The 27,953-nt window shown below is 42.0% G+C and overlaps 4 protein-coding genes and 1 long non-coding RNA gene across 8 annotated transcripts in view; 2 read left to right on the top strand and 3 right to left on the bottom strand.

Annotated features, from left to right (window-relative positions):
• Positions 1–1,952: 1,952 nt before the first annotated feature.
• LOC116221532 (diacylglycerol O-acyltransferase 2-like) lies at positions 1,953–5,845 on the bottom strand. 2 transcript variants are annotated; one of them, XM_031572505.2, is made up of 8 exons: positions 5,657–5,845; positions 4,517–4,605; positions 4,117–4,224; positions 3,893–3,963; positions 3,515–3,719; positions 3,036–3,210; positions 2,740–2,924; positions 1,953–2,333 (listed from the first exon to the last, which is right to left on the bottom strand). In XM_031572505.2, exons 2-8 carry the CDS (start codon positions 4,593–4,595, stop codon positions 2,179–2,181), a joined length of 978 nt encoding a protein of 325 aa, XP_031428365.1. In that variant the 5' UTR covers positions 4,596–4,605; positions 5,657–5,845; the 3' UTR covers positions 1,953–2,178. The 2 variants fall into 2 exon arrangements, with proteins under 2 accessions (XP_031428365.1, XP_031428364.1); XM_031572504.2 differs by lacking the exon at positions 5,657–5,845 and adding an exon at positions 5,113–5,232.
• Positions 5,846–6,510: 665 nt separating this feature from the next.
• Positions 6,511–9,873, bottom strand: LOC105906645 (diacylglycerol O-acyltransferase 2-like). Of its 2 annotated transcripts, XM_031572503.2 has the most exons (8): positions 9,755–9,873; positions 9,165–9,253; positions 8,765–8,872; positions 8,542–8,612; positions 8,160–8,364; positions 7,679–7,853; positions 7,383–7,567; positions 6,511–6,977 (listed from the first exon to the last, which is right to left on the bottom strand). In XM_031572503.2, exons 2-8 carry the CDS (start codon positions 9,241–9,243, stop codon positions 6,823–6,825), a joined length of 978 nt encoding a protein of 325 aa, XP_031428363.1. In that variant the 5' UTR covers positions 9,244–9,253; positions 9,755–9,873; the 3' UTR covers positions 6,511–6,822. The 2 variants fall into 2 exon arrangements, with proteins under 2 accessions (XP_031428363.1, XP_042564507.1); XM_042708573.1 differs by lacking the exons at positions 9,165–9,253; positions 9,755–9,873 and adding an exon at positions 9,082–9,105.
• A 1,412-nt stretch (positions 9,874–11,285) lies between these two features.
• On the bottom strand, positions 11,286–14,540 carry LOC105906582 (diacylglycerol O-acyltransferase 2-like). 2 transcript variants are annotated; one of them, XM_012834762.3, is made up of 8 exons: positions 14,413–14,540; positions 13,791–13,875; positions 13,387–13,494; positions 13,162–13,232; positions 12,806–13,010; positions 12,264–12,438; positions 11,984–12,168; positions 11,286–11,607 (listed from the first exon to the last, which is right to left on the bottom strand). In XM_012834762.3, exons 2-8 carry the CDS (start codon positions 13,867–13,869, stop codon positions 11,453–11,455), a joined length of 978 nt encoding a protein of 325 aa, XP_012690216.2. In that variant the 5' UTR covers positions 13,870–13,875; positions 14,413–14,540; the 3' UTR covers positions 11,286–11,452. The 2 variants fall into 2 exon arrangements, with proteins under 2 accessions (XP_012690216.2, XP_031428367.1); XM_031572507.2 differs by having other exon boundaries at positions 12,983–13,010; positions 14,413–14,531.
• Positions 11,693–13,034, top strand: LOC122133116. Its single transcript, XR_006152551.1, has 2 exons — positions 11,693–11,766; positions 11,907–13,034. It is a non-coding gene; the product is annotated as an uncharacterized LOC122133116 (long non-coding RNA).
• Positions 14,541–18,874: 4,334 nt separating the features above from the next.
• Positions 18,875–27,953, top strand: part of LOC105906580 (neuronal tyrosine-phosphorylated phosphoinositide-3-kinase adapter 1) — a 28,715-nt gene continuing 19,636 nt past the window's right edge. The window contains exon 1 of the mRNA XM_042708509.1: positions 18,875–20,152. The gene's annotated coding sequence lies outside the window, so the exon portion shown is untranslated. The remainder of the gene's footprint in view (positions 20,153–27,953) is intronic.

A 27,953-nucleotide genomic window follows, 5' to 3' on the forward strand; every position in this document is an offset into this window, starting at 1 on the left:
TCAAAGCAACACCTTTTTCCTACTCCTGTGGTGTAAACTGCTCCATTTGTGACTGAATTTGGCGTTTGCTCTATTGTAGAACAACTGCTGAGCTCCATGTGAACGATCATAAGGTACGGTCGAATCATTGTGATTGGCTGATTTCATTTCCACATTCACTAATTACTCAACCTATTAATGCTTGATTGCACCCTGCTTTGTGCCAATGAAATGAGCAAACATAGGTATTTCTACCTATTGTCAATGTGTGGTTTCTGATGTGCGAAGCCTGTTTATCGGTGCTTGTTGCCCTATGAAATTAGGGCCCATACTTTTTTTACAGCCGAGATCAGTGTGTGGTTACCTTGCGAGATGTTGACCTACGTTATCACAACGTGAGAACTGTCTCCAGACGTTTTCTATACACTTCTATACATGATTCCAGTTCTTCTGACATTGTTAATGTATGTGCCACTGACTATTGAGTTCCTTCCTCACATATTGTCCTCGTTTTCTCCAAAGTTATGTTGCCTTTTGGTGAGTAGGGATGTATCTTGGCAACCTTCATAGAGAGACAGATCTGTTGACTGACCGCTTGTCACAACTGCACATTTGCTCATCTTGATCGGATGTTAGGTGTAAGTAATTTGGATAATACTTCTTCAGATCATCACTACTAAGGCAAAATCAGCAAGGACTGCTGTGTGTCATAGTTCGTCCCATAATGCTTTGTGGAATGTTACTGTTTCATTCTGGGCCTAATGTTGTGTCTCTTTTGTCCCTTTTGTGTCTAATGTTAGCGTAAGCAACTTATAATTTCGTCCGTCGGTTGTGTAATTCGATGCCTATGTAGCTCTGTTGTGCTAATTAGTGTATGTATACATGATTACTGTTTGTGTTGCGCCTTAATATAAGACGTCGGCCTTCCCTGCCTCCTGTGTGTGTTCTTTGGTGCTCCTAGGGTCCTGCAGTGAATGGGGTAGGGGCAGTGTTGCCAGGTCCGCGGTTTTCCCGCGGAATTGGGCTACTTTTGAAGGGTTGAATTTTTTGTCCGCTGGTTCGGGTAGACCTATTTTGCATGGAAATTAGATGAATATCTTTAAATAAAAAAATCCATATTTTAAATTAAATAATTTATTTACACCCAAATCCTACCAAACTGACTTAAGATCAGCATGTGCACAACATGGGACATGCCCACATACACACACGCACTGTGCGTATTATTAATGATAATATACAGTACTGTATCTAATTACACAAGGCCATTTTAGGACCTTGGTGAAAGAACTGTTTAGGGAAAACTGCTTTTAATGCTGGCATACTAAACATTTGGTGTTACTTTGTAGATATTACAATACATTTGGCAATGGTGTTGGACTTTAAAAGCAGTGTATATGGTTTGGCTGGGGCATATTTTGAGTTCTGATATTGGGCTGGTTTTATTGGCCATTGGGCTGGTTTTGGGCTGGTTTTGATTGGCCATTGGGCTGGTTTTGTCACACAGACCTGGCAACCCTGGGTAGGGGAGGTGCTCTAATAAGGTACCATGTCTCAGGGTTGTGCTGAGCATGTGGCACAGGCTTGCCTTTACACCTAAGATCACCACATCTTTGTGTCCGCTTTCATTCTTCTGGGCTAGGTCACTACAGCATACAACAAAGGGTTGTGCTGAGCATGTGGCACAGGCTTGCCTTTACACCTAAGATCACCACATCTTTGTGTCCGCTTTCATTCTTCTGGGCTAGGTCACTACAGCATACAACAAGAAACTTTAAAGTATGTTTGTCCAGTTTCAGTAAAGACATTAAACCTTTTCACATTAGAACGTATCGCATAAATATTCCTCTGATGTGAAATATATTCCTGGATTTCTTTGACAGAAGCTACTTATGAAGTTATCGACCACAAATTCATTAATAAAAGAGCAATGCATTACCAGTACATAGCAATAAATACAGACACCGACTTTAAATTAATCCAAAGTCCAAAAAGGCTGCAATTGGAAGCATATATTAGAAATCTTTTACATTTTGTACAATTTGACGGAACACATAAAACCACATTATTACATACCATTTCAACATAATGACATAATTAATCAATCATCTTATTTGGATGCTAAAACGGGCACTTTTTGGGAATGTCTTTGACTTGGTTCTCAGCCTCATTCTGGAATGATCTGGATGGCAACAGCGCCTATATGATGCAGATCTGGTGCGTGTCAGCCAGGCCACAGCTGGTCTTGTGCTTGTGAAAAAGTGTGGTCAAGGCCTCAATGTACAGTTGGTGGTAGTGATCCACCTGTTCCTGAGTGGGAGATGGTGCCTTGGGCACTGTGATGGGACTTCCCACTAATGGTTCAAAGGGAAAGAGAAAGTGTTTTTTATTTTAAAAGAGAGATACATTTACCCCATTCTTTCCGCACCAGTGCAAGGCTGTCCGGAACAGTCAGAAACTGTTTTTGCTGATGTATCTCAAGCTTAGGACTTTCAGAAAGAAAAAGTGGCCTCATCCGGTGTGTTTCCTTTTCGCTTGACATTGCATGACCAGTTCATTTGATCTATACCTTGAACATGTAAGGTGTACTGCACAGTAACCATAGTGTACAGAAACTTTGCTCTGTAACTGTCTCTACCAACATGTTTAACTGTTTCTACCAACTTATATACACCAAAAACAGCTGCGTTATGGATGTAGGTAGTGACCAGCTGCAGCAAGAGAGAAGACTAAAGAATCGTTGGCATCGCTGGCACTGACCGACGGTGGTGATAGGACTCCGGTAGGGCATCAGGAACCAGCGCTCCCCCTTGAAGAGGCACGGGGCGAAGCCCACAACCTGTTTGAAGATGACCTGGACCTTGCGACCCAGGCTGCCCTCGGACAGCACCACCTGCCTGTAGGTGTCGGTCTCCCCAAACGAGTACACTGGCACCAAGTCAGTTCTGAGGGGTTCAGTAACGGGGACACAGGGCATGAAACCACATCTCACAACTCAGGCACTACACTGACTTTTTTTACAGAACGCAACTCTTTCAGTGGTATCTGTAACTCACCCGTTCTCAAGTGCCAGCTTGACAAAGCCCTTCCTGTTCTTCATGACTACAGTGTTGACTCCTGGGGAGGAGAAGAGGGACTCCTCTGCACCACCGGTGATGATGACCACCGCATTCCCTACCCCACTCCTGGTCAGCAGGTGCTCAATACTCCTCTTACTTACTGGAATAAGGCCTGTAATTCCAGTAACACGAGTGACTGTTGAACTCCAAATGTAATGTCTCCAATTATACCAGCAACTGAATGCTATTGAATCTGAATTTTTTGTATGTGACAAGACAAAAATATCTAAACTAAACAGAAACTACAAACCGTATACACTGTTGATATCTACAAAAAATATCTTAAAATATAAACACAAATCCATATTCTACTGCTTATATCCACAAAAACATTTGTTTAACGAATATTTTCCAAGTTACATGACTTGGATCAGTAAATGACCCCCCCTTCCCCAACACTCCTTAACCCTGCTGACCTGTACTCATGAGGTAATCCCTGAACAGCGGTATCCGGAAGAGTCCTCCCAAGACGGCCAGGCAGGGGCGCACTCCTGGGAAAACCTCTGTGAAACCACAGCCCTCTGTATTGAAACAGAAACCACCTCCAAAACTCAATATCCCATGGGGGTGGCATCCCAGGATGTAGTTCTTACTTGGGCTTAGTTCAGCTGTCTTCACCAACTAAAAAAGGGAGAGGGTTCGTTTAAAAAAAAAAAAAAAACATTTGACAATACTATTATCTGAATAATATTTACAATATCATGACCGTTGTTGTGAATGATTATTAATTGCTATTGCTGAAAGTATGAGCAGTCATATTTAACCACATATGAAAAGACAATATTCCTCATTACCTTCACAGGGAAATAATCTTTCGCATGTTTCCATACTTGCCAGTTTCGCACAAATTCACTTCTTCTGCCCCCTATAGTCCGTAGATAAAATTGCAGTTGAATATGCAGAAACGTATAAAACTGACTTAAATGCCCCAAAAATAGTTTGATGAAAACTTGGAGGGAAATCACGCCCTCCAGAACATTTCGATTTTTTTTTTTGTATCATGTACGTGGAGCTGCACCTCTTTCTGGTGTATCCCAGTCAAAGATTTGCCAGGACAAGTAAAGTATTGGGAGAATCCAGAGGGAGGTAAACATGAGATATACCATCAACAAAAGACACAGCACTCCTGCACAGAAAAAGAACATGCAGAGGATTAATCATAAATGACCAACAGTTACAAAATTAACCGCAAAGATTATGGCTGCGTACCCCATCGCAACTTTGTCTATCTTTAGACACACTTTGTCTAATGAATTATGCAGAGAGGGTAACATAGATTTTTGCAGTGGCAGCTGGTAAAAACATTACAAACATTACCCAACCTGGATCACTTACCAGTTCAGTGGTACTGTGTGTATTTGTGCTGAATATACTGAATGATGACAGAACAAATGTATTTATGTAAAGAAAGCTCTCACCCATTAAGAGGAATGTAAATATGAACTGTATGACACTGATGGACTCTAAAAACTCTTTCCAAGATGATTTTTTCTCCATGTTTTGCTACCTGTTGAGAGAGAGAGAGAGAGAGAGAGAGAGAGTGAGTGTGTGTCAATATAATCATTGTGGTTATCTACTGATTGAATACATTTCATTACAAACATATATGAATGTTGGACACATCCCATATAATATTTGACATATCCTATGCTCTTCTTACTCAATACTACCAAGCTCAAATCAGTATCACTTGCACCATGCCCTAGTCTGTTATCATATTGATGAAGCAATCCCATGCTTAGAATCTGATTTATTGCCAGTGGTTGTGTCACTAGGGACATTGAGTTACTTGATTAAGCTTGGCATTCGTTACAGTGATTTTTTTAAATAGCATTACATAACAATACAACAACCAAATCAAACAAACCCCTGTTCAAAAGGTAACCTACTATTTCATATGATCACTCGTTTTACACACCATGCTTCTATAAAATGACATACGGTTTAATGACAATCTGTCCTAAACTTGAATGTCAGTAGCCTACAGCCTGTGCACCATTTTAAAAGACATTACCTGAATTATCTCGGTCGTGTAGGTTTAATTGAGCTGATGCGTCTGTAATGCCGTGAAACTCTTCGTGAATGCTTTCTACAAGTCCAAGCTTCTAAAACAACGTCGTCGTTGTACTTTGGACTTTGATTTAAAATATTGGATGGCTAACAACTTCCTGCTCCTAAACTCGGATAAAACTAAAGTTATGCTTATAGGCCCCAATCAATTGAGAATGACACAATCTAGCCATCTACCCACACTCGATGGCATCGCATTAACACCCAATACTAGCATCAAAAACCTTGGTGTAACTATCAACTAAGTACTCTTACTTGACTCACACATAAAACAGATCTCAAAGACATAATACTTCATCTACGCAATATTGCTAAAATTAGAAAAGTCCTATCCCTCCAAGATGCAAAAAACGAATCCATGATTTTATTACGTCGCGACTAGATTAATGCAATGCCCTCCTGTCCGGATGTAGCAACAAGCCTCCAGTTTATACAGCACGCTGCTGCTCGCACACTCTCTAGAACTAAAAAATATGAACATATCTTACCTGTACTTGCCTCTCCGCATTGGCTCCCTGACAAATGTAGAATTGATTTCAAAGTACTCGTTCCTACATGCAAAGCCCTAAACAACTTGGCTCCAAACTCCCTTTTAGGAATTAGTTGTCCCCTATTGCCCACCAAGACCACTTTGTTCCCAGAGTGCATGCCTCCTTGTGTCAGGATTGTGCTCTGTCCGTTTTTGTGTTTCCTTGTTCCCACCATGTGATTCTTGTGTTTGTTTATTTTGTCATGTGCTTCTTGTGTTTGTTTTGTCATGCCATGTGTTTTCTGTTTTTGTGCTGAACACCCCCCCACCTGCCCTCTGCCACTTTGCCACTTTTTTTCGTCACCTACCACACCTGCATTGTTAATCACCCTGTTTGTTTGACTGATTGGTTTCTCCTGTGTCTTGTTAATTCCCCTGGTTTAGTTCACCTGTTTCCCCCTTCTGATATTACGGATCAGTCTGTCCTTTGTCCCGTTTTGGTTCGTAAATCTTGATGAGAGAGTCTGTCCTGTTTGTCTGTATCCTTGCCCGTATTCCTTCTCTGCCGTGCTTCCATGTTTTTTGCCGTGCCCTGTGGATTCCTGAGTTGGGATCTTCTGTCTTTTTTTAATTTTTATTATTATTATTATTATTATTATAGTTTTTGCCCGGATCTTTTATGTGTTCACTTTTTGGATCTTTCCGTTAAACCTTTTTGTGAATAATCCCTGAACTGTCTTGCATCTGGTCTGCGATTGGGTCCTTTCCTGCCGAACTCTAACACTTGTAATTCCAAGATTATCAAAAAGCACAATAGCCTATACATCCTATAGCCATGAATAATTGCGTCAAAAACCCGTCAATATTCCTGGATTTCTTTGACAAAAGCTATTTATGAAGCTATCGACCACACATACATTAATAAAAGAGCAATGCATAACCAGTACATAGCAATAAATATAAGCATCGACTTTAAATTAATCCAAAATCCGAAAAGACTGCAATTGGAAGCATAGGCTATATTAGTAATCTTTAACATTTTGTACAATTTGACGGAACACATAAACAACATTATTACATACCATTTCAACATAATGACATAAATAATCAATCACCCTTGCATGCTAAAACTGGCACTCTTTGGGAATGTCTTTGACTTGGATCTCAGCCTCATTCTGGAATGATCTAGATGATGCAGATCTGGTGCGTTTCAGCCAGGCCACAGCTGGTCTTGTGCTTGTGAAAAAGTGTGGTCAAGGCCTCAATGTACAGTTGGTGGTAGTGATCCACCTGTTCCTGAGTGGGAGATGGCGCCTTGGGCACTGTGATGGGACTTCCCACTAAAAGGTTTAAAGAGAAAGAGAAAGTGGTTATTAATTAAAAAGAGACATATTTACCCCATTCTTCCTGCACCAGTGCAAGGCTGTCCGGAACAGTCAGAAACTGATTTTGCTGATGTATCTCAAGCTTAGGACTTTCAGAAAGAAAAAGTGGCCTCATCCGGTGTGTTTCCTTTTCGCTTGACATTGCATGACCAGTTCATTTGATCTATACCTTGAACATGTAAGGTGTACTGGACAGTAACCATAGTGTACAGAAACTTTGCTCTGTAACTGTCTCTACCAACATGTTTAACTGTTTCTACCAACTTATATACACCAAAAACAGCTGCGTTATGGATGTAGGTAGTGACCAGCTGCAGCAAGAGAGAAGACTAAAGAATCGTTGGCATCACTGGCACTGACCGACGGTGGTGATAGGACTCCGGTAGGGCATCAGGAACCAGCGCTCCCCCTTGAAGAGGCACGGGGCGAAGCCCACGACCTGTTTGAAGATGACCTGGACCTTGCGACCCAGGCTGCCCTCGGACAGCACCACCTGCCTGTAGGTGTCGGTCTCCCCAAACGAGTACACTGGCACCAGGTCAGTTCTGAGGGGTTCAGTAACGGGGACACAGGGCATGAAACCACATCTCACAACTCAGGCACTACACTGACTTTTTTTACAGAACGCAACTCTTTCAGTGGTATCTGTGACTCACCCGTTCTCAAGTGCCAGCTTGACAAAGCCCTTCCTGTTCTTCATGACTACAGTGTTGACTCCTGGGGAGGAGAAGAGGGACTCTTCTGCACCACCGGTGATGATGACCACCGCATTCCCTACCCCACTCCTGGTCAGCAGGTGCTCAATACTCCTCTTACTTACTGGAATAAGGCCTGTAATTCCAGTAACACGAGTGACGTGTTAAACTCCAAACATAATGTCCCCCAATTATACCAGCAACTGAATGCTATTGAATCTGAATTTTTTTTATGTGACAAGACAAAAATATCTAAACTAAACAGAAACTACAAACCGTATACACTGTTGATATCTACAAAAAATATCTTAAAATATAAACACAAATCCATATTCTACTGCTTATATCCACAAAAACATTTGTTTAACGAATATTTTCCAAGTTACATGACTTGGATCAGTAAATGACCCCCCCTTCCCCAACACTCCTTAAGCCTGCTGACCTGTACTCATGAGGTAATCCCTGAACAGCGGTATCCGGAAGAGTCCTCCCAAGACGGCCAGGCAGGGGCGCACTCCTGGGAAAACCTCTGTGAAACCACAGCCCTCTGTATTGAAACAGAAACCACCTCCAAAACTCAATATCCCATGGGGGTGGCATCCCAGGATGTAGTTCTTACTTGGGTTTAGTTCAGCTGTCTTCACCAACTAAAAAAGGGAGAGGGTTCGTTTAAAAAAAAAAAAAAAAAAAACATTTGACAATACTATTATCTGAATAATATTTACAATATCATGACCGTTGTTGTGAATGATTATTAATTGCTATTGCTGAAAGTATGAGCAGTCATATTTAACCACATATGAAAAGACAATATTCCTCATTACCTTCACAGGGAAATAATCTTTCGCATGTTTCCATACTTGCCAGTTTCGCACAAATTCACTTCTTCTGCCCCCTATAGTCCGTAGATAAAATTGCAGTTGAATATGCAGAAACGTATAAAACTGACTTAAATGCCCCAAAAATAGTTTGATGAAAACTTGGAGGGAAATCACGCCCTCCAGAACATTTCGATTTTTTTTTTGTATCATGTACGTGGAGCTGCACCTCTTTCTGGTGTATCCCAGTCAAAGATTTGCCAGGACAAGTACAGTATTGGGAGAATCCAGAGGGAGGTAAACATGAGATATACCATCAACAAAAGACACAGCACTCCTGCACAGAAAAAGAACATGTAGAGGATTAATCATAAATGACCAACAGTGACAAAATTAACCGCAAAGATTATGGCTGCGTACCCCATCGCAACTTTGTCTATCTTTAGACACACTTTGTCTAATGAATTATGCAGAGAGGGTAACATAGATTTTTGCAGTGGCAGCTGGTAAAAACATTACAAACATTACCCAACCTGGATCACTTACCAGTTCAGTGGTACTGTGTGTATTTGTGCTGAATATACTGAATGATGACAGAACAAATGTATTTATGTAAAGAAAGCTCTCACCCATTAAGAGGAATGTAAATATGAACTGTATGACACTGATGGACTCTAAAAACTCTTTCCAAGATGATTTTTTCTCCATGTTTTGCTACCTGTTGAGAGAGAGAGAGAGAGAGAGAGAGAGTGTGTGTCAATATAATCATTGTGGTTATCTACTGATTGAATACATTTCATTACAAACATATATGAATGTTGGACACATCCCATATAATATTTGACATATCCTATGCTCTTCTTACTCAATACTACCAAGCTCAAATCAGTATCACTTGCACCATGCCCTAGTCTGTTATCATATTGATGAAGCAATCCCATGCTTAGAATCTGATTTATTGCCAGTGGTTGTGTCACTAGGGACATTGAGTTACATGATTAAGCTTGGCATTCGTTACAGTGATTTTTTAAAATAGCATTACATAACAATACAACAACCAAATCAAACAAAACCCTGTTCAAAAGGTAACCTACTATTTCATATGATCACTCGTTTTACACACCATGCTTCTATAAAATGACATACGGTTTAATGACAATCTGTCCTAAACTTGAATTTCAGTAGCCTACAGCCTGTGCACCATTTTAAAAGACATTACCTGAATTATCTCGGTCGTGTAGGTTTAATTGAGCTGATGCGTCTGTAATGCCGTGAAACTCTTCGTGAATGCTTTCTACAAGTCCAAGCTTCTAAAACAACGTCGTCGTTGTACTTTGGACTTTGATTTAAAATATTGGATGGCTAACAACTTCCTGCTCCTAAACTCGGATAAAACTAAAGTTATGCTTATAGGCCCCAATCAATTGAGAATGACACAATCTAGCCATCTACCCACACTCGATGGCATCGCATTAACACCCAATACTAGCATCAAAAACCTTGGTGTAACTATCAACTAAGTACTCTTACTTGACTCACACATAAAACAGATCTCAAAGACATAATACTTCATCTACGCAATATTGCTAAAATTAGAAAAGTCCTATCCCTCCAAGATGCAAAAAACGAATCCATGATTTTATTACGTCGCGACTAGATTAATGCAATGCCCTCCTGTCCGGATGTAGCAACAAGCCTCCAGTTTATACAGCACGCTGCTGCTCGCACACTCTCTAGAACTAAAAAATATGAACATATCTTAACCGGTACTTGCCTCTCCGCATTGGCTCCCTGACAAATGTAGAATTGATTTCAAAGTACTCGTTCCTACATGCAAAGCCCTAAACAACTTGGCTCCAAACTCCCTTTTAGGAATTAGTTGTCCCCTATTGCCCACCAAGACCACTTTGTTCCCAGAGTGCATGCCTCCTTGTGTCAGGATTGTGCTCTGTCCGTTTTTGTGTTTCCTTGTTCCCACCATGTGATTCTTGTGTTTGTTTATTTTGTCATGTGCTTCTTGTGTTTGTTTTGTCATGCCATGTGTTTTCTGTTTTTGTGCTGAACACCCCCCCACCTGCCCTCTGCCACTTTGCCACTTTTTTTCGTCACCTACCACACCTGCATTGTTAATCACCCTGTTTGTTTGACTGATTGGTTTCTCCTGTGTCTTGTTAATTCCCCTGGTTTAGTTCACCTGTTTCCCCCTTCTGATATTACGGATCAGTCTGTCCTTTGTCCCGTTTTGGTTCGTAAATCTTGATGAGAGAGTCTGTCCTGTTTGTCTGTATCCTTGCCCGTATTCCTTCTCTGCCGTGCTTCCATGTTTTTTGCCGTGCCCTGTGGATTCCTGAGTTGGGATCTTCTGTCTTTTTTTTATTTGTATTATTATTATAGTTTTTGCCCGGATCTTTTATGTGTTCACTTTTTGGATCTTTACGTTAAACCTTTTTGTGAATAATCCCTGAACTGTCTTGCATCTGGTCTGCGATTGGGTCCTTTCCTGCCGAACTCTAACACTTGTAATTCCAAGATTATCAAAAAGCACAATAGCCTATACATCCTATAGCCATGAATAATTGCGTCAAAAACCCGTCAATATTCCTGGATTTCTTTGACAGAAGCTATTTATGAAGCTATCGACCACACATACATTAATAAAGAGCAATGCATAACCAGTACATAGCAATAAATATAAGCATCGACTTTAAATTAATCCAAAGTCCGAAAAGACTGCAATTGGAAGCATAGGCTATATTAGTAATCTTTAACATTTTGTACAATTTGACGGAACACATAAACAACATTATTACATACCATTTCAACATAATGACATAAATAATCAATCACCCTTGCATGCTAAAACTGGCACTCTTTGGGAATGTCTTTGACTTGGATCTCAGCCTCATTCTGGAATTATCTAGATGATGCAGATCTGGTGCGTGTCAGCCAGGCCACAGCTGGTCTTGTGCTTGTGAAAAAGTGTGGTCAAGGCCTCAATGTACAGTTGGTGGTAGTGATCCACCTGTTCCTGAGTGGGAGATGGTGCCTTGGGCACTGTGATGGGACTTCCCACTAAAAGGTTCAAAGAGAAAGTGGTTATTAATTAAAAAGAAAGACATATTTACCCCATTCTTCCTGCACCCGTGCAAGGCTGTCAGGAACATTCAGAAACTGTTTTTGCTGATGTATCTCAAGATTAGGACTTTCAGAAAGAAAAAGTGGCCTCATCCGGTGTGTTTCCTTTTTGCTTGACATTGCATGACCAAGTAATTTGATCTATACCTTAACCATAGTGTACAGAAACTTTGCTCTGTAACTTTCTCTACCAACATGTTTAACTGTTTCTACCAACTTATATACACCAAAAACAGCTGCGTTATGGATGTTGGTAGTGACCAGCTGCAGCAAGAGAGAAGACTGAAGAAGCGTTGGCATCACTGGCACTGACCGACGGTGGTGATAGGACTCCGGTAGGGCATCAGGAACCAGCGCTCCCCCTTGAAGAGGCACGGGGCGAAGCCCACGACCTGTTTGAAGATGACCTGGACCTTGCGACCCAGGCTGCCCTCGGACAGCACCACCTGCCTGTAGGTGTCGGTCTCCCCAAACGAGTACACTGGCACCAGGTCAGCTCTGAGGGGTTCAGTACAGGGGACACAGGGCATGAAACCACATCTCACAACTCAGGCACTACACTGACTTTTTTTACAGACAAAACTGTGACTCACCCGTTCTCAAGTGCCAGCTTGACAAAGCCCTTCCTGTTCTTCATGACTACAGTGTTGACTCCTGGGGAGGAGAAGAGGGACTCTTCTGCACCCCCGGTGATGATGACCACCGCATTCCCTACCCCACTCCTGGTCAGCAGGTGCTCAATACACTTCTTACTCACTGGAATAACGCCTGTAACGCCAGTTACACAAAAAACATTTAAACTCCAAACGTAATGTCTCCAATTATACCAGCAACGGTGCTATTGACAACAATAACTAAACTAAACAGAAACTACAAATCGTATACACTGTTGATAACTACAAAAGATTTTAAGGACTGAGGTTACAATTGACCCCAACAATGCTGTCCATAAAAATGCAATCATCACTGATCATGTCAAACTTAGGCCAAAAAAACCCTATAAAAATATAAACACATGTCGATATTCTACTGCTAATATCCACAAAAACATTTGTTTAATAAATATTTTCCGAATTACATGACTTGGATCAGTAAATGACCCCCCCCTTCCCCAGCACTCCTTAACCCTGCTGACCTATACGCATGATGTACTCCCTGAACAGCGGTATCCGGAAATGCCCTGCCAAGGTAGCCAGCCAGGAGCGCACTCCTGGGAAAACCTCGCTGAAACCACAGCCCTCTGTAGTGAAACAGACAGCAGCTCCAAAACTCATGATCCCATGGGGGTGGCATCCCAGGATGTAGTTCTTACTTGGGCTTAGTTCAGCTGTCTTCACCAACTAAAAAAGGGAGAGGGTTGGTTTTAAAAAAAAAAATCTGAATAGTATTTACAATATCATGACCGTTGTTGTGAATGATTATTTATTGCTATCGCTGAAAATATAACCAGTAATATTTAACTACATATGTGAAGACAATATTCCTCATTACCTTCACAGGGAAATAATCTTTCGCGTGTTTCCATATTTGCCAGTTTCGCACAAATGCACTTTTTCTGCCCCCTACAGTCCGTAGAGAAAATTGCAGTTGAATATGCAGAAACGTATAAAACTGACTTCAATGCCCCAAAAATTGTTTGATGAAAACTTGGAGGGAAACTCATGCCCTCCAGAACATTTTGATTAAAATAAATGTATCATGTACTTGGAGCTGTACCTCTTTCTGGTGTATGCCAGTCCATGATTTGCCAGGACAAGTACAGTGTTGGGAGAATCCAGAGGGAGGTAAACATGAGATATACCATCAACACAACACACAGCACTCCTGCACAGAAAAAGAACATGCAGAGGATTAATCATAAATGACCAACAGTGACTAAATTAACCGCAAAGATTATGGCTGCGTACCCCATCGCAACTTTGTCTATCTGTAGACACACTTTGTCTAATGAATTATGCAGAGAGGGTAACATAGATTTTTTGCAGTGGCATCTGGTAAAAACATTACACAGGCATTGGTCTGCCATACCCAACCTGGCTCACTTACCAGTTCAGTGGTACTATGTGTATTTGTACTGAATGATGACAGAACAAATGTCTTTATGTAAAGAAAGCTCTCACCCAAGAAGAGGAATGTAAATATGAACTGCATGACGCTGATGGACTCTATAAACCCTTTCCAAGATGATTTTTTCTCCATTTTTTGCTACCCGTTGAGAGAGAGAGAGAGAGAGAGAGAGAGAGAGAGAGAGAGAGTGAGAGTGTGTGTGTCAAAATAATCATTGTGGTTATCTACTGATTGAATACATTTCATTACAAACATATATGAATGACGGACACATCCCATATAATATTTGACATATGCTATGCTCTTTCAACTCAATACTACCAAGCTCAAATCAGTATCACTTGCACCATGCCCTAGTCTGTTATCATATTGATAAAGTAATCCCATGCTTAGAATCTTATTTATTGCTTGGGTTGTGTCACTAGGGACATTGAGTTTCTTGATTAAACGTGGCATTCGTTACAGTGATTTTTAAAATAACAATACATAACAATACAACAACAAAATCAAACAAACCCTTCTTTAAAAGGTAACCTACTATTTAATATGATCACTCCTTTTACACACCATGCTTCTTTAAAATGACATACGGTTTAATGACAATCTGTCCTAAACTTAGAGTAACCCTTGCATTTCAGTAGCCTACAGCCTGTGCATCATTTTAAAAGACATTACCTGAATTATCTCGATCGTGTAGGTTTAATTGAGCTGATGACTCTGTAATGCCGTGACGCTCTTCGTGAATGCTTTCTAAGCCTAAGAGTGTGACGTTTCCGCACTTTTCAAAACAACGTTGTCGTTGTACTTTGTACAGACAGCGCAAGTTGTACCGTGAAGGAGGGCCTTTACGGATCCAGGGTACAGCACACGATGCGTGTTGCAGCTGTCACCAGCCAGTTGTGTATCCTGCCATCCTAACTAAAATCCGCACGCACAATATCAGCCAACCATAACTAAACATAACAAAACAAAACTAAATGCTAATAAAATTCTCATACACCTGGCCACGCAGCCTTTCTCTCTCCCACTCCTGCTAATACCTATATTACTGATAAAGTGGCCATATTAACTACTGTTAATTGCCTACCTAAACATATCTCCTTATCTGTTTATCAAATTGATGTCACCTATCAAAAATGGTGTCTCTCTTATAGCATGATCGAAATGTTGATGGATTTGGAAACAGGCGCGGCTTGTCCATAAAACCTCCTGATGTATAACGCAATATCCTTGTAAGTCGCGTAAATGACGACATGTAAATTTAAATGTAATATTTTTTTTTCTGTCAGATTCTACCACTAGACCGTCTGATCTGCCTCTATGTCATTGGCGAATCAGGTAACAGTCATTCAGTCAGTCTAAAGTCGTGCTTCAAATGGCCCCGCCCCTTCGGTGCGATTTGGGGCGAAATGAAAATCGCCCCAGACCTCTCCCATTGACTCCCATGTTAAATCCCTTTTTTTTTTTTTACAAAACAGAGCTCTCAATGCATTCTCTATGGCTTCCGGGAGGGCTCGCCCCTCCATGTCGTGTCATAAGTAATGGACGTAAAAGCCTATACGAACGTCATACAGCTCGACAGAGGCTTATTCTGTCAAGATGGCTTCTGTTCAGTGCAATAACTCTGTGACAGAAACGCCTTTTTAGTCGGCATACTAATGAAGATACATTGACAACAAAACAATTAGGACTTCCTAGACCAAATATATCCATTAAACAGGTTTCTACAAAGGGGGGGAAATCCTACATCCAAGAATTGGAACGAAAGAAACTCGCGGTCGTGAAGTGGCTAACGCGGTCTGTAGTTCATATATCACTGTCACTTTTCATAGGTTTCACAGTGTGTTTCACAGTTCGCTTCTTGCACTAACACTGAATATTTTTTTATGTGATGACTTATTTTGCTTTTGTAAGCCAATACTTTCAAGATCAGTCAATAAATATTGTTGGTTTTGACTTATGTTACCCCTTATTTATGTTGTTACTGGACATATCATGTGTCCTGTTAAGCTATGTTACATCATACAACATTTGAGACACGTGGATAATGAAAAAGTGGGATCATTTAATGTGGAGCTGTCATGGAAAAAGGTGACCGGCTGCGAAAAGGGGTCCGGGCGACGTCACAATGGCTTTCGAACGACTCTTGAGTGACAGTTGCTATACCAACACTAGCATTACGTAACCCGGACAGTACGTAATCTGGACCCCTTTTGGCTATCAGTCAGTGAGTCTCAAGAGTCGTTCGAAAGCCATCAGCTACTTTTTAATCGCTTAATATTGTGCCTAAACGGACAATACGTAACCCAGACGCCTTTTGGCTATCAGTCAGTGAGTCTCAAGTCGTTCGAAAGACATCAGCTACTTTTTAGTCGCTTAAGATTGTTGCACAACGGGGGAATTGCTAATCGCCAACGAGATGCTAGTGGCTAAACCTAAGTGCTTACTTACAGGAGACTGGCAGCCAATATTAAGCGACTAAAAAGTTACATAGTGTCCTTTTAGGCACAATATTAAGAGACTAAGCTGTAGTTTTAGCTACACCTGCCTTGCAGGTATCCTGTAGCAAATTTCAACAGGTTTCGCCGCTAGCATCTCGTTAGCGATTAGCAATTACTTCGTTGTGCTCTACAGTTAAAGGTGCTGCAAATAATTCCCTGTTTTGTAAAAATGTAATTGTGGGTGCCGTCAGATATGTCTAAATATCACAACACATTAAGGACTTTCTTAGAGCAACACAACAAAGGAATTGCTAATCGCTAACAAGATGATAGCGCGAACCTGAAATTTGATTACTTTGATACTATAACTAACTAGCGAGTCAACAACTTTCCTAACACAGTCAAACATCAAGCACATGGTTGTTTTGCTTGGTTTATGGCAGGTCAAATACAGGCAAGCTGGTCTCAGGTAGAGAAGTATAATGGGAGATGCTCTGGGGTAAATTGCGTTATTGAGGTATTTAACGCAGCGCAAGTCTGTCACTTCCAAAAAAGTGTCCGGTGACGTAATGCTAGTGTTGGTATAGCAACTGTCACTCAAGAGTAGGGATGGGTATCGTTTGGTTTTTATCCGATACCGGTACATAACCGATACTTTTAAAACGATACCGGTGCCTAAACGGTGCCGGAACCGATACTTTTATAAAAAAAAAAAATTAAAATTACGATTGACGACATTTAAGAAAGGCTTTTTTTATTGCCAAATATATGAACTGTTTAAAGTAGATTATATATATATAAATAAATAGAAAACACTTTTTAACTTAAAACTTAAATAATATATGAACTGTTAACAAAAGTTTAGACTATACTTAAATAAATACAAATAAATACAAAACACACACACACACACTCTGTACACACACTACAGCTTCAATACTTCAGCAAGGCTTTTTTTATTGCCAAGGCAATTTTTTTTCTTCAAATTGAACAATATATTAACTGTTAAAGTATATTATAAATATAAATACATACAAAACACTCGGCTTCCAACTACAGCTTCAAACTTTTTAACTTCAAACTATGAACATTATATTAACTGTAAACAACAGTTTATAGTATACTTAAATAAATATAAATAAATACAAACAGCTTTAAACTTCTTTTGCAAAAATATGAGCATATTTGCCTTTGGAGTCAAAAATGTATTATTTTGTTTGCATTTATTTCATGAAATTTCACCATTTTATGATTTGTTTATACCTATCTTTTCTATCTTGTTTATAGTTAATCTTGTTACTTGAACACACTGAGTACGAGAAAATGTGTACTGCCCCTTTAAGATACTACCGTTGGTAGTTTAGCTGTCATCTCCGTATATTTCTCAGTCTTCGGTTGCTGATCTGCCGTTGACACTTGCCTTCTCTCCCCTCTTTTCACGCAATTATTTTGTTGCATTTGCTGCACGTTGCGTTGTTTGAATCTTTTTGTGCGAAATACAGCCACACTTTTGACCGTTTACCTTTCGGTATTTTCTCTGTTAAAAGGTTGATGGCTAGTTTTGTTTGTGCTTGCCTGCTCTTCACTGTCATAAGACTGTTGCTATGAAAACACCAATGAGCGTGAGCGACACAGGACAAAGTTTACATTGGGAGCTGGGGCAGTTTTACATGTGCCCCACAGAATCTGCCTAGCGACCGTGTTCAATTGGCTCAGGCACCGAAATGAAGCACCGAAATCTGCGTTGCATTTCGGTCCGGGTAGGTACCGGTTGTATTGGAACCGGTTCCATATTGGTACCGGTTCTCGGTACCCAACCCTACTCAAGAGTCGTTCGAAGCCAATATTACATCACCCGGACCCCTTTTGGCACCCGGACACCTTTTTCCATGACAGAGCCACATCATGTTTGCTTATGAAGGCTCCTGGATGCAACTTTCTTCCATAGCTTTCCACCTGTAACTTGCTACTCTAGCTATGTAGCAAGAGGGGACATATTACTGTTGTGTGCTGCCAATAGTGGACATGAAGGTATTGCTGTATGAGTTAATCAGCTAACTTAATGTACCTACTGAATGGGTCGCCTTAATCACTATAAAAAAAATTGCCGCCCCTGAGAATTTCTTCACGAGCCGCCACTGTTTGGAAACATTGCTCCTCATCTACTACGCATATTGACAGACGAACTCTACCAACTCACTCTGTCTCTTTCTTCCTCTCCTATAGACTATCTTCGCTGTGGGACGCTGCTGTAGTCTCTCCACCCGATATACTTGTAGAAACCCTCGGCCCGCATGCACCCATCACCACCGTACTGCCACTCACTTATTCTACTCCATACTATATGCTAGCATTTATATGCAATAATATATATAACTGCCACCACCGACATATTTTTCTGTTCCTACTCTACTTATCCTTGTAACAGTAACCCTACGAGCACACTGTCTACCCACTAAACTGTTTTTGTATCTATCATGTATATACCATATGATGTTTGTATATATATTATGTACACCACATGTATGCTGTGTACTACCACTTGTTGTTGTTTTAATGAGATATGCAAAAACCAACGAGCACAACTGACCCATTCATTTTCTACCAATTATTTCTTGCCAACTCTTAGCAGAGCTGAACTTTCTTGTGAATTGTCCGCCTGGTTACAGCTCAAAAAAGCTGTTCTTTCTCTGTGATAATGAGTGAACATGCATATACATGCATGCATATATGCTTTTGAAAACCAAAATATGATCCGAGAGATGCAATTGGTTCATAGCAGGGCTCTCACCTGCCTGCATGATCAAATAGCCTAGCACCTGAAAACATTCTATGTTTATTGCAGAAGAAAGAATATTGAATCGACGTCCAATAGACGGACAGAAGTCCAATCAAACCAAGTAGGCTACTAGAATACAAACACGCTGTGATGCGCAAGCCAAGTCTGACGTTGTGGTTGAGCTTTGGGGTCTCATTTTCATAAGAACGTAACGATATAGCGGATGACAGTTTCGAGTTCATATGGAGAACACGGCAAGCGTGAGCCAGTGCGTCAAAACAAAACATTAGTACTTGAGAATCTAGAGGCGTGTCGCTGTGTTGCTATGTACACTACAGTATATTTGTTAGAATGAGAGAGGAGGTGAGGGGGCTGGCGCGGCCACAGCTTCCAACCGTGTGTGGTGCTCTGCACGCTGACAGCCTGCTTACGTCTGCACATAGAACGCCGACAATATTGTAAATTCTGTTGCTGAGACAGTTGATGGAGAGACGGAGATACAACCGGCCTGTAAAATGTAGAGGGAGGGGACACGACGTTTTCAAAATACATATTTAGTATGGCGGATAGAAAATGTCGACCGCTACAAAAACAGCAATATGATACAACGTCACTCCGACTGAGCGAGACGCATATCAGAATGGAATCTGCTCAAGCTGCTCTACCGCATCTGCCTTCATAACAGCAACTATTTTCATGGAAGAACTGGAGTTTTATCATTAACGTCAGTGAAAAATAACATGACATGCTCCAATAGAAAAGACATTCATTATAGGTAAGAGCTTGAGAATATTTCACGCCTGGTGAATAACGCTCAAATGAAAACAGGTACGAGGAACATCCTGACCATATAGTTCATTTCTGAATGGATCTCATCGCCGGTTTTGATTAGGACTTCTTGCAACGTCGCAATAAACTGCACCATGGAAATCTGACTGATCAGTTACCGGGCTTCTAATGCTCAGTCGGTGAATGGGATGGAGACGTTGTTTACAAAAAGGCAGCAGACATCTCTCTGATGTTTTCCACAGACGACAGCATCTCATTTGTCATTTTAATACATCTGGGGAAATAAGCATTTCCTATCCTTTCTTCTTCGAGGACAGCAATGTCATCAACAACCCGGAGTAGTTTTGTTGTTGTCTGATCTTATTACGGAAAATCAGCACTTGCCTCTGCGTCAAGCATCGTTTATGTAAGTTAATGTCTCATTCTAAGCACTAATGTGTTTTTATTCCCTACACCAAGGTATTTCAGACACTGATAGAAACGTTTCCCCTTTCGGAATCTTGTGGTGAAATCTGATAGCCTATTCTATAATATTGATTTGTGTGTATTGAGGTTGCCGTAACTATGAGAAGATGGCAATACAATATGCCACCTAGGAACTGTTGTGCATGTTCCGTAGCATTGAGTGTTGAGCAGAGGGCAAAATGCGGTTGTATACATGTGATTTTCTTTGCCAGCATTAGTTGACTGTCATCATGTTATTATAGCGATCATCATGATAAATAGACTCTCTTCTTAAGGCCGTGTGTTTAGCTCAGTCGTGACTAGTCGTAAATATTTCAGTGGAAAATAACAACTGTCAGCTGACTTGAGATTATGAAGCCTGGCCGTTTTCTCATAGATATAATTGGGTGTAACGATCTGTTGATATTACCATACATTTCCCCCAGTTTTTGTAATTACTTTGAAATAGTCACAGAAGGGAACAATCCATGGGATGTGTTCTGTATTGGGTGTGAGACCATTTTAGGAACACACAGCGCTTCTCGTGCAGAATTGTCAGGTGCAGTAGCCAACGCTTCAGCTGCCGCGCATGTTTGTAGTTGGCGTAAAGAGGGATATTAAGGGACGGTTGTAACCACAAGGATATACTGAAATGTTTTGAGGCCGTGTTGCCAGATGACTGTGAAAAAAATAACTTGTTTCCATGTCAGTGTGTCTATCTGATACGACAAATGACAGACGTGAGTGTTGACATTCCAAAAAGTATTGCTGCCATCAGTGACCGTCAGGCTGTTTAAAGGGATAGATACATTATTTTAAGCACTTAGATTTTACACATTGGCTACATTTAAACAAAATGATATAAATGATATGCTCCTATGTGTGGCCGTATACATAAATCCGGCCACTTGTGAGCCATCACTACTGTTTGATAGTAATAAAGGATGAGGGGGCGTGGTTCATCTATACGTCTGTGTATAGGCCTGAGTGTGTGTGTGTGTGTGTGTGAGGGTGCAAGCGTGTACGCGCGGCACTGTGGCTGAAACCTCAGCAGTAGTGTTTGTGATGCAGACGAAATCCCAGACGCTATTGCTGAACGGAATGACGCCGATAGTCTGATTTCTTCCACTCCCTCCACTTAGCGAAATAATAGCGAAACTCCCCATGTGGGATATCAACAATATACCAAACGTAGGATATGACTGAGAATTCTTTCTTCCTGAGAGGCCGCGACGGCGGTACACAGAAATGCAGTTACATGTGGAGCTGCAGTCATGAGAGTTTGGCCCCACCTTGTCTGGGACCAGGCTAGCATTAGCTCCAAGCCACCAAGCCAACAAAACATCCAGGAGGGAATTATGGGTCGTTTAAGGTTTCTATGTCAAATGAATAGCCAACACTCGCTGTGCTGCGATTGTGTCAGTGTGTGTATTTAAAAAATTAAATTCAGTTCCTCAAGTATTCTATCTGTCTATTTGAGCCTACTGTATGTTATTATAACTCCCCCATACAGACACACTATTTACCTCATGCTATGTGTTATAGCTTTTGTATTTATATTTTTCACCAGTTAATACATGTAATAGTTCACATTGGGATCAATATTACCCTTCATAGCTGGAATTGAAGTTCATTGGTGATTGAGAATTGTCAGTGGTGGCTCCTAGTGGTAAATGAAAAAGCATGCAGCCGATCCTCCTTTTTTCCTCCATGTCTGGCTGTCTGTCTGTCTGTCTGTCTGTCTGTGTGTCTAACATTGTTTATGCAGAAAGCTGGAAGGAAGGGCAAAGGCCAGTATGCAACACAGAAATCAATTTATTTCAATCATAATTGGTGTCAGAGATAAAGCGATGCACAGATAGATAGACAGGGACAGGGGGGGGAGAAATACATAGATATATAGGTACAGAGAGAGAGGTGGGTGATGTTACACTCCACAGTATATTCCTAATAAGGAGAGATTCATTCCACCAGTGGGAATATGCATAGGCATAAAACCATGAATATACTGATTGAAAGATTGGGAGATTGTGAAATAAGCTTGACAGACAAGGGATGAACCAGAAATTGAGAGAGATGGAGAGAGGGAGAGAGAGAGAGAGAATGAGAGAGATGGAGAGAGCGAGAGAGAGAGAGAGAATGAGAGAGATGGAGAGAGAGAGAGAGAATGAGAGAATGAGAGAGATGGAGAGAGGGAGAGAGAGAGAGAGAATGAGAGAGATGGAGAGAGGGAGAGAGAGAGAGAGAATGAGAGAGATGGAGAGAGAGAGAGAATGAGAGAGATGGAGAGAGAGAGAGAGAGAGAGAGAGAGAGAGAGATGTCAAGAAGGTGCTGCTGTAGGGGAGACTGTGTTTATAGAACAAACAGGCAGCAGAGAGACTGATGAGTGTCTGGCAGATGTGGCATATGCTCATCTCTTTGGCCAGGATATAGTCTGCCTGTTTGGCTGATCCTCACTGAAAGCCTGTGGATTTCCTGGTTACCCCAAATTGAATTTCGCCTTGGCATGTGCATTTGAACGGCACATCATTCAGTGCCTTGTTTAGCTCCCAGCATGTGATAAAAAGAGGGACTCGCTGGACGAGCAGAGGAGATGTTAAGGCATACTGCTCTTTTTCTAGGTTAGAGAACCAGAGCAGGTGCATTAACATGTGGTGACGTCTCAAACTCACCGTGGCAGGGTGCTGCTCCATGCATGAGTAGCGGAGACTCCTTTACCCACCAACCTGATCTTATGTTGTGTTGGAAATATAGTTACCACTATGCTATATGAGGCAGATTGAGCTCAATTGTCTATATGGTTTCGGCTTCTCCATTAACCAATTTGATGACACCATTGCCCCTTGAAATGATTTATTCTGTGTACAGACGGCTATTTCTTTATTTAGCTTTTACTAATGCCACTCAAATCTGAATCCGCAAAGCAGGCCTGGTTGGTGGAGGAGGGCCCAAAATTGAATCCGGACTTATCCCCAATTCTTGAGTAGATTACATTTTAAGGGCGTGTGTGGCGAAGCATCAGGATTTCCACATCCATTTTGTCAACATCAAGAGTCAAAGCAGAGTCATAATGAAGCAGCATCTCCATTTACGTCAACATGATGTCCAATATTACTGTCCTAACTAGGTTAATGGGCCCTAAAATAGAGATATTGCCTGTTGAAACAGTTTTGTTTTGTGATGTTATGTTAGCGTAGTGGTGAAGATTGGTAGAGACACACAAACACACACACAAACACATTCAGGCAACTCCATGCTTTTCATTCACTGGTCTTGAGTTAAAACCAGTGGGTGTTACTAGATTAAAAAAACACAGGGGCGAGGAGAGGAGAGAGCGGGGCGAGACCAAGAGCAAGACATAAGACACAGAGCTGGAGGGGCTAGTGCACAAGAGAGTGAGCAGAGAAGAGTGTGAGAAGGATAGAAAGAGGGAGTGAGAGAGAGAGAGAGAGAGAGGGATGGAGGGAAGGATGGATGCACCCTGCTCAGCAACAGCAGATCAAAAAAAAATGAAAACAGAAAATAGCGAGTGAAGCATCGGAGGCCAGTGATCGAGGGAGAACAGACAAGAAGCATAAATGTTTCAGAGAGTTGATTTAATGGAACATGAATCATACACCACAGACTAAAGGGGACGAGGGAAGGGAAAACATGAAGAACAAAACCAGCCCTAGCCCAGCATTCCTCCTCCGCTGGACCAGAACATAATGTGGCCCAGTGTTCTGTTCTGTCACAGGGAAGAACACCATGTGGCCCAGTGTTCTGTTCTGTCACAGGGAAGAACACCATGTGGCCCAGTGTTCTGTTCTGTCACAGGGAAGAACACCATGTGGGCCAGTGTTCTGTCACAGGGAAGAACACCATGTGGCCCAGTGTTCTGTTCTGTCACAGGGAAGAACACCATGTGGGCCAGTGTTCTGTTCTGTCACAGGGAAGAACACCATGTGGGCCAGTGTTCTGTTCTGTCACAGGGAAGAACACCATGTGGCCCAGTGTTCTGTTCTGTCACAGGGAAGAACACCATGTGGCCCAGTGTTCTGTTCTGTCACAGGGAAGAACACCATGTGGCCCAGTGTTCTGTTCTGTCACAGGGAAGAACACCATGTGGGCCAGTGTTCTGTTCTGTCACAGGGAAGAACACCATGTGGGCCAGTGTTCTGTTCTGTCACAGGGAAGAACACCATGTGGCCCAGTGTTCTGTCACAGAAAAGAACACCATGTGGCCCAGTGTTCTGTCACAGGGAAGAACACCATGTGGGCCAGTGTTCTGTTCTGTCACAGGGAAGACACCATGTGGCGCAGTGTTCTGTTCTGTCACAGGGAAGAACACCATGTGGGCCAGTGTTCTGTTCTGTCACAGGGAAGACACCAGGAGAGGCAAAAAGTCACCATTCTTTTTGGTGAGGAGAGGAATCATTTAGAACTAGCTTCACACACTCTTTGCTATTTTTTTTGGACAGAACAGCTAATGCTTACAAAATGTAACATTTATTTACATTTATGACACTTTCACCGTACTTCTTTTCTTTTCATCGGTTCCATTTGTGGCTGCTGCCTTCATTTCAGAAGACAACGCTCCTAGTCATGGAGTTTGGGTTTGCTTTACTCTTTTTACTTTTTGATTTTATATGAGAACTTGGCATTTCTGACAGTATGACTATATATTCTTTAGTGAATTTGTGTATTACCAAAGACTGTGTTGACAATACTCACACTGAGAATGCTACTGCAACAATACATGTTCATGCTTATTACCATTTTAAGTGTCCTTACAAGAAGAATTAGTAACGTTATGGCTACACAAATACTTTGTTATAGAAATACAAAGAATTTGTAATGTTTGACCTAGATATACATACGTTGTGGATATGTCTACTTGTCTGAATGTGGGCGTGCGCTTCTACGATGCCTGCAGGATATTTTGGCCTCTGCTCTCGAGCTGGAGTCGTGGTTCTGCAGTCTCACCATAAGGTCACTGGGTCACTCCCACTGGGCTAGCATGGGAGAGGACGGGTCCTTCAGCATCTGACTTATTTTCCTCTAAAAACCGGGTGGCTGCTCATGTGAGCACGGTCTTCATTGTGCACGTGTCTGTTCATGCAGAGATAAACTGCTACCAAAAGACAGGTCTATCAAAGCTCTGTAGAAGGGACTGGCTTTAAAGCAATTTTGAGGTATTACTGTGAGGGTGTAAGGACCTTTGTATGATTTTGTACTTGTTTTGTGTGTGTGTGTGTGTGTGTGTGTGTTTTTTGTGTGTGTGTATCTGTGTGTGTGTGTCTGTGTGATTGATGTTGTTGTTGTTGTTGTTGCCAGCTAATCCTTCCTCTCATCTTGTCCTCATTCCCCCCTTGTTCACGCTTCCCAATCCTCCAACTTCTGCAGCTACATATACAAACACACAGTTTCACATGCAAACACACACACACACACACCGAAACGTTTCATTTTCATCCATTGTGGGAACCATAGCCATTTCAGCGCACCATGTGCAGAGTTATGAACTGTGACAGCAAAGAAAGCTCACCATCCAACCCATCTACACACACACACACACACACACACACACAGGCATAGAATGAGGCCAGGAATTTATCACAGAGATCCTTTGGGAAACAGGTGTAAGTGCCTAGTCCTTTAATGTGTGTGTGTGTGTGTGTGTGTGTGTGTGTGTGTGTATGTATGTGTATGTGTGTGCGTGTGTGTGTGTGGAAACACTATGCCCATACAGACACGGACAGACAGACAGACAGGCTGAACATGCAGACACACACACTCAACCTCAAGAAGCCATCCTTTATTGTTGCTCCTCTGGGGTAGTTTGATGCTCCAGCCACTTTATCTGGAGATGAAGCTATATGTATGTATTGGCTGTGGTTTTACGCTTATTATATTTGGATGAATGCCAGATTGTCCCAAGGCTGATACCATCACCTCCATGTAAACAAAGACGCATAGGGATGGAATGCCCTAAATCTATGTATAAACTTGCTCATTTGTTTGTTCAAGAGATGGAGGCAGGGAGAGAAAAGGAGAGAGAAAGGAAGAGGGAGAGAGAGAGAGAGAGAGAGAGAAAGGAAGAGGGAGAGAGAGAGAGAGAGAGAGAGAGAGAATGAATGCACTGTAGGTCTCATGTCATTTAAGTGACTGTTCATGTGTGCAGTGTGCAGTGAGTGACCTTGGTTACTGCAGATTCCAGTGAAAGATGATGAAGCCAAGGGCAGGTTGGGGTTGAGAAGAAAAAAACAACAACGCAGTGGGACAGTGAGTGAGTGAGTGAAAAAGAGAGAGAGACAGAGAGAAAGAGAGCAGGGGTCAGTGAGTGCTCCAGTGAGAGAAGGGAGAGGGAGAGGGAGAGAGAGAGAGAGAGAGAGAGAGAGAGAGAGAGGAGGAAGAGGGAGTGGGAAGGGGTTTGGAGAGTGAACAGCGTCAGAGCTATTTTTTAAATGCTTGCAGAGTCAGGAGAGGCAGAACAGTAGTATAATCCCCAGTGTGGCTACAGCCTTTGTTCAGCCAAACACACTCACACACACACACACACATAGACTCGCGGGCACGCGCCATCACACACACATGCTCACAAAAGAGTGCTCATGCCAGTTTGCACACAAACCGATGCCATCAAATACCTGTGAAGTAAACATCGCAGAGCAGCCTGCGAGCAGGTTAGCAGTTTGTGCACAGTGCAACCGACCCTTTAGGGAAAGCAGGAGTGGAATTAGCAGGTTATCCCTGGGTTTGGATTTCCTTTGCCCTGTGTCAGGACTGGCTGGTCTGTTGTCTTGACAAGGCTAGAGTATTCTTCATCAGTCTGTTGTCTTGACAAGGCTAGAGTATTCTTCATCAGTCTGTTGTCTTGACAAGGCTAGAGTAGTCTTCATCTTCTTCTTTAATAGCCACAGAGGCTCTGTGTTGAGGCGCTCTTTTCTGTGTGACTGTACTGCTGTACTGTGTGTTTACAGTAAGATGGTGTGTCAGTGGCTTGTCTGTGCAGCGTGTCAGTTACAGTGTGTGTGTGTGTGTGTGTGAGTGTGTGTGTGTGTGTGTGTGTGTGAGTGTGTGTGTGTGTGGTGTGTGTGTGTGTGAGGTGTGTGTGTGTGTGTGTGGTGTGTGTGGTGTGTGTGTGTGTGTGTGTGTGTGTGTGTGTGCGTGTGTGTGTGTGAGAGTGTGTTCCGTGTCAGTGGTGTGCAAGGAGCCGTGGAGGCAGCAGGAAAATGCTGCGTGTATCAGGGTTTATTTTTGGGTCGGGCTCCATGAAACATTCAGCAGCCAAAGAGTGTGTGTGACACTCAGAGGAAGAAGAGCAGCCAAGCCACTCTCTTTCTCTGTGTGTGTGTGTGTGTGTGTGTGTGTGTGTGTGTGTGTGCGTGTGTGTGTGTGACCCTGTGTGTGTGTGTGTGTGTGTGTGTGTGTGACCCTGTGTGTGTGTTTCTGTGCCTGTGTGAGAGTGTGTGAGGGCTTCCATATACATTCACGTGGTTGCACGCTTGTATGCAGGAGTGTTAATGCGTGAGTGCGTATGCAATGTGTCAATGAGTGCCTATGTTCATTTCTCCGTGCATGCATTGGTTGTCTGTGCATGTGAGTGAGCGTAATGCACCATGCCTCTGCTGTTTGTCATCAGCGTGTCTGATCATCCAAGAGGCATCACTGCTCCACCGGATAAGGTTAAGGGTCACAGCAATCCCACTGAAGAGTATGGTATGGTATTCAGTGGCTCTGCTGTTGATTGTCGTTGAGCTACAGCCCAGTACATGACTGT

This window comes from Clupea harengus, chromosome 8, assembly GCF_900700415.2.
Source record: "Clupea harengus chromosome 8, Ch_v2.0.2, whole genome shotgun sequence".
NCBI classification, from domain to species: Eukaryota; Metazoa; Chordata; class Actinopteri; order Clupeiformes; family Clupeidae; genus Clupea; species Clupea harengus.

Excerpts from the sequence above, each read along its gene's own strand:
- LOC116221532 (XM_031572505.2), bottom strand. The coding sequence starts at position 4,595 with ATGGAGAAAAAATCATCTTGGAAAGAGTTTTTAGAGTCCATCAGTGTC. Across the intron at positions 3,720-3,892 it reads AAGATTATTTCCCTGTGAAG|TTGGTGAAGACAGCTGAACT; the intron begins GTAATGAGGAAT and ends TCCCTTTTTTAG. Across the intron at positions 2,925-3,035 it reads AAGCTGGCACTTGAGAACGG|AACTGACTTGGTGCCAGTGT; the intron begins GTGAGTTACAGA and ends TGAACCCCTCAG.
- LOC105906645 (XM_031572503.2), bottom strand. The coding sequence starts at position 9,243 with ATGGAGAAAAAATCATCTTGGAAAGAGTTTTTAGAGTCCATCAGTGTC. Across the intron at positions 7,854-8,159 it reads GGATTACCTCATGAGTACAG|GCCTTATTCCAGTAAGTAAG; the intron begins GTCAGCAGGCTT and ends CTGGAATTACAG. Across the intron at positions 7,568-7,678 it reads AAGCTGGCACTTGAGAACGG|AACTGACCTGGTGCCAGTGT; the intron begins GTGAGTCACAGA and ends TGAACCCCTCAG.
- LOC105906582 (XM_012834762.3), bottom strand. The coding sequence starts at position 13,869 with ATGGAGAAAAAATCATCTTGGAAAGGGTTTATAGAGTCCATCAGCGTC. Across the intron at positions 12,169-12,263 it reads AAGCTGGCACTTGAGAACGG|AGCTGACCTGGTGCCAGTGT; the intron begins GTGAGTCACAGT and ends TGAACCCCTCAG. Across the intron at positions 11,608-11,983 it reads GAGTCCTATCACCACCGTCG|TGGGAAGTCCCATCACAGTG; the intron begins GTCAGTGCCAGT and ends TGAACCTTTTAG.